The 8,441-nt window shown below is 39.9% G+C and overlaps 1 protein-coding gene across 6 annotated transcripts in view; it reads left to right on the plus strand.

Annotated features, from left to right (window-relative positions):
* Positions 1 to 8,441, plus strand: part of KIF5C (kinesin family member 5C) — a 138,089-nt gene that overhangs the window by 61,150 nt on the left and 68,498 nt on the right. For all 6 annotated transcript variants that reach the window (XR_003096326.1, XM_025215982.1, XM_025215979.1 and 3 more), the window contains 3 exons: positions 3,065 to 3,189; positions 5,979 to 6,083; positions 6,415 to 6,563. Coding sequence is in view for 5 of the 6 variants with exons in the window: in XM_025215982.1 (XP_025071767.1) it covers positions 3,065 to 3,189; positions 5,979 to 6,083; positions 6,415 to 6,563 (379 nt within the window). In the remaining variant the exon portion in view is untranslated. The remainder of the gene's footprint in view (positions 1 to 3,064; positions 3,190 to 5,978; positions 6,084 to 6,414; positions 6,564 to 8,441) is intronic.

Here is an 8,441-nt window from a genome sequence, read left to right on the forward strand (position 1 = left end):
CCCAGTTATGCTAGTGAAAAATCTGTTTAAAAGAGGCATTTTTTTATTAAATGATTACATCTGTTCAGATGATAAGGATAGATTTTACAACCCCAGCTTTGAAATGTAAAATTGTTTGTGCCTGGCTACAGTTTTCTGATTTTCACTAAATCTCTGATACCTTGAAAATACCAGTTCATGTATCTGTTGTCCAGTGATTAGAGTACAGAATGCAATTTGGGAAATTCTGTTATATGCCACATTCTCTCTTTCTGCTGCACGGCTCTCTGGTTTTGGTTTAGGTAGTATGACCTCTCATGCCTTATCTTGCTAATTTGTAACATGAAGAGAATACTTCCCTGCCTACCTCATGTTACGCTTCTTAATGTTTACAAAGTGCTTGAAAATATATAGGGGTGTTAATTGTAGCCTTGGTCTAAGGGCGTAGGCAGACAAGGTTCTTTGGGTAAATCTGATAACTTGGTCTAATAAAAGATATCAGATTTACCCAAAGAACCTTGTCTGCCTTGAGATATGTAGGTGACTAGTGTTATATAACTGTAGATTGTATTGTCGTTATGCTGTTACAGACTGGAATCCTTTTGACAGAATGTGACTGGGTTTTGACTTCATAGCATGCATGGACCTTTACTGGCTGTGTTTTATTTTTTAGACCTTTAATGTAACACATGCTTATTTAAAAACGTACATGTTACTTATCCCTGTCTGTTACAATCAAAACTGTAGATGAACTAGATAGTGAAAATAACGTGCCGTGACAGCAGGGCATTGCCTTCAAAACTTGCTCTTCTTTTCATCATTCTGTGCCTGCTTATCTCTTGCTTTGTTCTGCTTGCCTCTTGGCCAGCACTAAGTTCTAGTGACTGCAAGACAAACACATCTTTAAAAAAATGATTACCACAGCAAATGCCAAATCTATACCAATTGTTGTCATGGCTTAAAGCATGCTGCACACAGCCCACTAACACCATGGAAGGTGATGGAAGGGCAGGTATCGTTGGCCCAGTTGCCAGCTTATGTTATATGCTGTGTTTGATGTCACCAGAGTTGGACAAAGACAAAGAACTCATCATTTGTGTTTATTTGAAAACTGTTCTCATTGGAATTGCTAATGACAGGCTCCTGGCCAACTCTAGCAGTCCCTTCTTAATCACTGTTCTTTAATTTGCTATGACACATTGGGCAACTTAATTCTCCTCCCTGCTCATTCCTTTTATCATTTTGAAGGCAGTGAGCTGCTTCTGGTTTCCCTTTGCCTCCTTGTCTACAGCACGTATTCTTAATCTACTGCATTCAAATGGGACTTCAAATGAACTTGAATGAAATGAATGGGACTGCAAATGAACTTCTGCTTTTGGTAGAAGGTATGGGCAACATGGGGCAGATTTTGGAAATGCTGTAGAGGGCAAGAGTGGAGAAAAACACAAGAACTAAAGCAAACATAGGGTATTTATACACATGCATGCACTGTGACCCATGCAATTGTGCAAGTGGCAAAATGCGCATCAGCACGCAGAAAATGGTGGCGGTTCACTTTTGAACTAAAACACATTAAAGGTGTGCATTTCACCACTTGTACAACTGCAAGCGACACAGCACAGTGTGTGTCGGCTTGTATGCAGAGCAGACTTGATTAATCGAGTCTGGTCTGACACGCCAGATCTCTGGTGCATTGCAGCACAAAAAAGTATGTGTATCAATGCCCCTTAATACTTGAAGCCTAGGGGAGAGGAAAGATAGTGCTGAGATCAATGGTGATGGAGAAAGTGTGAGGAAAGGAAATGTCCATACATTTTTCATGCTGTATCTTTTCTTGGATGTTTGAGGATGCAATAGACATGATACATGCAGAAGTTTTGCCTGCGGCTGCCCAGGGCTGTTCAACTTGCAGGCTGCATGCAGCCTGTGAGGGGTTAGTTTGTAGCCCCCTCAGTTCCCACCTGGATACCAGTTCCCCGTTGCTCTGGCTGCAGCAGGATCTGGTGTCTCCAGCTCCTCCCCTCCCCCACCCCTGGCTTCCTCTTTCTGCCCCCAGCAAGAGGGTGGGACAGGGTAGCCCAGCCCACAGTGCTGGGACAGACCACAGCTCAGGGTGGCTGCACGATGTGGTGCAGCGGGGGAGCCCAAGGCCAGAGAGCTGCAGGTGAGGCCACGGCACCCCAATGCACGTTGCAGCAGGGAGTGGTAGGGGGAAGAAGAGGAGGGGCTCAGTGGCTTGCACTGGTGTGGTCTGTGGAGCATGTAGTCTGCCTTGGTGCAACCCACCAAGCGAGCACCCCCCAAGCCGCTTAGAAGTTAGACAACGCTGGTATAGACATTTGAGCACTTTTATTCCTGGTTTTCTCATTCTGGCATATAAGCAGTAATAATAACTTAAACATTCTTGCACATATCCTCGAGTGTGTGTTTTCAGGATTACGTTTACTGTAAATCAAGTTAAACAACAGCATCCAGAAACACCTCAACTCAGATGTCTTGTCACTCAAGCACTCTCAAGACTCAACAGCTCAACAAATTCCTTATTCCAGTATGCTGCTGTTATTTCTTGTTGCATTTTTACTTTTTAGAAATGTATATTCTACCTTTTATGTGTGCAGGTGTACTGTTTGGTTGTTACCCAACAAAGTAGGAGAATGTGTTTTTCAGCTAAAGCTCTTGGGTTTTCATTAACTTTTTTCATGAAGTTATGTTAATTTTTTATTTTATTTTAGCCCCCCAGTTTTTTTATTTTCATAAAATATTTAATGGTGTTAATTATTTAATAGAAAAATTAGGTACTTATTTTTTTCAAGGTCATGTCATTTGTCATGAAGCTGGTTAAATTTCAGGCCAGGTTGGGAGAAAATAAACGGTCACACTATACTTCATAAATGTTGAAACCTACCCTTGTGGAGAGACTATGCTGAGTGCTTCAAGATGGTGTCTGAAATGTATATGGATTATTTTGTGAAGTTTACCTGTTGATTCTAAACTATGACAACATGAGATATGTTGGCACATTTTAAAACTTTCTGAAAAGGATAATATTAAGCAAAATCCTTTAAAAAATATTGTTTCTCCATAGATATGAATGAGCACAGCTCTAGAAGCCACAGCATCTTCCTCATTAATATTAAACAAGAAAATGTAGAAACTGAAAAAAAACTCAGTGGAAAGCTTTATCTGGTGGATTTGGCTGGAAGTGAGAAGGTAATGAACATATTTTTTATCAGTAATTTTTGCCATGCTTAGAAGCATTCTTGGAACTCCTAAATTGAGTGGGTATTGGTGCAACTTAAATTTGTAGACTTGGGAGATAAAACTTCTGTAACTAAATGCAGCCTACCTTTAGCACTATCAAAAACTGTATGCAGATTAAGCATAGGTGATATTTGGATGCTAGGGGGTGGAGAAAAGGAGCAGACCAGAGCTACTAGAATGAAATGCAAAACAAAGCATCCATAAAGGATATTTTAAGTTTGTAGTGGAATGAAATGAGTCATTATCTATTCGTATAACTTCATGCCTTCTGGATCTATATATGGATGTTCATGCTTGTTTTAATGGTGATTACAGAAGGCTGTGTTCATTCTCTGACATATAGGCTCCTGGCAGATGTTCAAACAATGGCATGATTGGGACTGGAGGAATTGCTACATCCCAAGCACAATGTCTCCTGCCATGCCAGATGTTCGTGTTAGGAGGTGTGATGTTGGGGTTGTAGCATAAAATCCCAATCAGGCCACCACAGAGCTGCCGCAGTCTTGATCCTGGAGATCCAGACACGGGAATGCCTCCAGTCCCAGACTTGTTTAGGTTCCAGACTTGTGGCTATTACAGTCAGTCTGACCATCAGCTGACTGTTGGTTCACAAACCCAGGCTGTTGGAGTGTGTCTGTCAATCAGATGATTGTCAGACTCAACCTGAGAGTTTGAAACTTGGGGCTGTTGGGGATGAGTTTGACAATTAGCTCATTGTTGGACTCTGCCCTGACAGTCCCTGGTCAGTTAGAGATCCTGGGCTACTGGTGCTGGGTTTGACAAGCAGTTGATTGTCAGCCCAATCCAGGGAAAGTCCAGCTGTACTTGTAGGTTTTAGAATGTCTTGGGGCACTGGGATCCTGGGATTGGGGAGTCTCTCCCCTATCCTTATTTCCTCTGCCCTGGGGTATCCAAAAAGCGTGGGTTCAGGCTGGTTTCCGGCAACCCAGCATTTTAAGTACCTTGTCCTGCAGCCCCCCATGGGGACTGCAGAATGAGGCACTAAAGGCTGCTGGGCTCGGGTTGCCAGGCTCCTAGGAGCCAGAGCCCCTCAGCTCCCCACTACCAGGGGACCCACTCTCCTGGCAGTTGATTGTTGGCATTGGGACCAGAGCTGTCCCAGTCCCAATGCTAACCCCTGTCCACATGCCAGTGCTGACAATCAGCTGTTTGTTGGTTGTCAACATCAGCATGAAGATGCTATACAGGTTATGGCACCATACAAACTAGCTAAAAATGTTGCACATTTTTGTGGCATAACTTTGTGGCTGGTTTGCAACTTTATGCCACCATAAATTGACTGCAGTGCTGCAAAATGTGTAGCATTGTTACTGCATATGGTGTGCTTAACACATTAATCCACTGTAACTGTAACGTGTGCCAGTGGCTGTAGAGAAGGCTATTATGGGTGTGAGGACGCATTCACCAGTGTTGTTTGTTTGGAAGTTTTATGAGCTTTCTGTAAAGTGTCCACTTAGGCCATTACTGTAATATCTTTTCAGATGTATCCCATTTCTGGTACTTTAGATAATTTAACTTATTAGGTGATGAAACATTAGCAATTAGTTCATTTAGGATCACTGAAGGCTATTAGTATGTTTTCAGGTTCCCTGTATAATTCCTTTCATAACACTGTATAAGCTATTTTTGCTTTTAAGGTACAAAAAAATTAAGTAAAATAAAATATTTATCTTGCTAATCAAAAGAATAATGGGTCAGAACAGAACTGCAATTGAACAAAAACTCTGTTTCTCACTACGGAATTAACATCAAAGAGAGGATTTTGTTAGCAGATTGCAGAACGTTCAAAATGTCTCCTTGTAACTAAAACCATGATTTTATAGAAGTATAGAACACTTCTGATATAGTTTTAGAAGTCTTCTTTACATTTGTCCCTGCTTTTTAAACATATACATTCAATACTAATAAGTATTTGAGAAATAATTGAGTTTAAATAGCATAGGTAGCTCTTCCATGTTAATGGTAGATTTTCATTTTTCCAATTTAGAAAACAACTGAGGAAAGAATTGGGTTGCAAATGTATTGTTGTGGCTTGCAGAATAACCTGGATTTCACATTAGTTGATGACCTCAGCTTGCTTTTCTGTTATTTCAACCAAAAAAGCTCTTTCATTTACATTAGTTTATGTGTTTATTTAATTTATATTATTAGATTAAAAATGTGTTGATAAGAGTTTGGAAACAGTAGCCAATCAGAATTCCATTCTTCTGCCTTAAATTCATAGATTTGCAACTTGTGAATAGGTTTGGGGGAATTCAGTAGAAAACCTGGAATCACACAGTCTTTCAGAGGGTTGCCCTGTTCATTGCCACAGAGTTATTCTTCCTTTCGTGTGAGATGGCATCTATTTTCCATAGTTCTATAAGGAAACGGGGCTGAAAACATACTGTATCTTAAAAACCACAATGAAACAACAAATATATAACCTTTTTATACACATCTTGGGCAGAACTCCCATGGTTCCTTTAACCAAGTAAGGGTGCATAAGCTAGCTTGTTTTTGCATTGTGCCAAAAGGAAAGAAAAAACAAAGAGAAAAAGATGAAAATGCTATTAAATGTTTTTAATAGATGTTTCTTAACAAACACTTTACTTCGAAGGAAAGACTTATTTTCTTATGATATTCTATTATTTTTCCCCTGTCCCTTCCTGTATTGTAACTTTATTTGCACAAGCTCTTGCTGACAGTTCAGTCTGACTGGTTTCTATCTCTGGTAGGTCAGCAAAACTGGAGCAGAGGGCTCTGTTCTTGATGAAGCTAAAAATATCAATAAGTCTTTGTCTGCTCTGGGCAATGTGATATCAGCCCTGGCAGAGGGAACTGTAAGTAATCCCCCCACACTTTTTTTTTCATTTGACAAATATGATTTTTATTTACCATGCACATAAAGGGTAATAGAAATATGATGATACTTCCATTTAAAAAGGAGAAAGTATTAGTTTTGGATTGTAAACTGATAACTGTGTTTTTATTTCTGCTAGAACCATAATTTAAAGAATTCACAGTCACTTCCAGTTGAACAGTTAGGATGTACAGTACATGTTGTACACTTAACCATATACCTATTGCTCCAAAATTATCAGGTCTTAAACTTTCTTGTGCATATTAAAAACAAAGGTGTTTGAAAACAATTATTTCGATCTTTTTATTTAGAAAACACATGTTCCATACCGAGACAGCAAAATGACTCGAATTCTTCAAGACTCTCTTGGTGGGAACTGCAGAACTACTATTGTTATCTGCTGTTCTCCTTCCATCTTCAATGAAGCTGAAACAAAGTCTACCCTAATGTTTGGACAAAGGTGAGTCTACCCAAGATTGGACTGAAAAGTGACTGACTTGGAATCAAGTGAATATGGTTTTCTAAAAACAGTGGTAAGAGAAATTAGCTTGTACTGAAATTTGATACATAAGGATAAATTATATCATTGGTCCTTATGGTATTTGAAAAAAAATAATTTAATGTTGGCAGGCAGCTGAACTGGTCCAGAGTTCAGGCATTATTTTTGCAGCTGAAAGTACTTGCATCACAATGTTGTGGGAATGTAACAGTGCTGAATAATATTTTTCCCAGCTGGCTTAGTAGCTGGGTTTTGATTTGGCTTCATCTGAGGTAGCACTGGAGCCTGCTTTTGAAACTTTTACCACTGAGTTGTCCTTTCAGAGGCATTTTGATTGGTATGACCTATATAGGAGTCCACTTAGAAAGGAATACAATATGGATTTGTGTGTAAAGCTGATCATTGTTGTTGCTTACTGGAAATGTTATATATGTACATCTTAACTTGGAAAAGAACTCACAAGAAAAGGCAAGGATGAAGTAAACTTGCTCAGAATAAAAATCTTTGACTGATCCAAAAGAAATGCTCCTGTGGAATTAGTGCAGGCAGTCTGTAGATAGGTGATTCTTAAATTACTTCTTTTATTATAATCAGTGTAAGCTTGGATACTTTTTTGGAAATTGTTTACTTTTTTTTAATATATGACTTGATAAAAAAAACACATTGTGCTAATAATTTGTGATTGCTCTTTGAAATATAAGTCACCATAACCATTTGTATAGCACTGTAGAATTTTTTCTCTGTCTGAAATTGAGTTGTGCTTCCCGATATGCACAGTTTGTATTGAAACCCATCCTTTGCAAAGAACAGTTTACATAGAAATGTATAAGATTGCGGCAAGTTTTTACCCAGCAATCCTTTACTCATTAAGGCCCCATTCTAGCCTAAATTAAAGTTTTGCTCTTGGCTTCGGTGAGAAAAGATAGACCATATAATTCTTAATTACTGTTCTGTCTGTAAACAGAAGGGGACATAAAAAAGTGCAATATGGATCTTGTTACAAAAGGAACAAGAAAGGCTCAGAAGGACACAGGCTTCTGTTGGGTTTCAGCTTTTGAGGAATTAATAGCTGGAGCCAAGGTAGGCATAGCTGTTCTGGAGTATTGTCTCCTTGTGGCCCAATTGATGCTTCTAACTTACCTTTCGTGTCTGCTAGGATCTGGAGATCTGAACTAAATGCGGCCAAATAGGCAGCAATGGGGAAAGCATGATCTCCTTTGAGTACTGCTGGTTTAGGGCTCCTTCCTCAGTCCCACAAATTGGTCACCCAGAAAAATCTGCCCTAGGAAAGCTTACGTGGGCTCCTCGTATGGTTTTTTGCTGCAAGAAGGGAATACTTGGCCCAAGATAAAGTTATTACAGGGGGGAGCTGTCATTGACATGATCAGACTAAGTTATGATGGCTTGTGTTTCAATGCAAACACAAATAAACAAGCAAGAAAACCTTCTCTTTCAAAAATGCATTTCTTGGAGGGATGTGCTTAAGAGTCCTTAATGATATAATGATTACCAGGAATCCTGGTTTTCTCTGGTTAAAAAACTGGCAAATTCCGTGATACCCCCTCAAATCTGCAATTAAAATGAAACACCACTAATAAAATAAAAGCTGAACTCTGTCTGTCTGTCTGTCTGTCTGTAACACTTTATTTTTGCTCTGATTGGCTGACTGAAACAGCCAATCAGAGTGCGAATACAGTGTTGGGGCAGGAGGTGGTGGCATGGCAAAGCACTGCCATTATGGCGGGGACACGGAATGGAGCAGGGGTGGACGAGACTAGCGGTGCTGGCCTTGTCCCGCCCTGCCCTGCTCCCTGCAGGTGGCAATGATGGAGCATGGCG

Source organism: Alligator sinensis, unplaced genomic scaffold (genome assembly GCF_000455745.1).
Source record: "Alligator sinensis unplaced genomic scaffold, ASM45574v1 scaffold810_1, whole genome shotgun sequence".
Classification (NCBI taxonomy): Eukaryota; Metazoa; Chordata; order Crocodylia; family Alligatoridae; genus Alligator; species Alligator sinensis.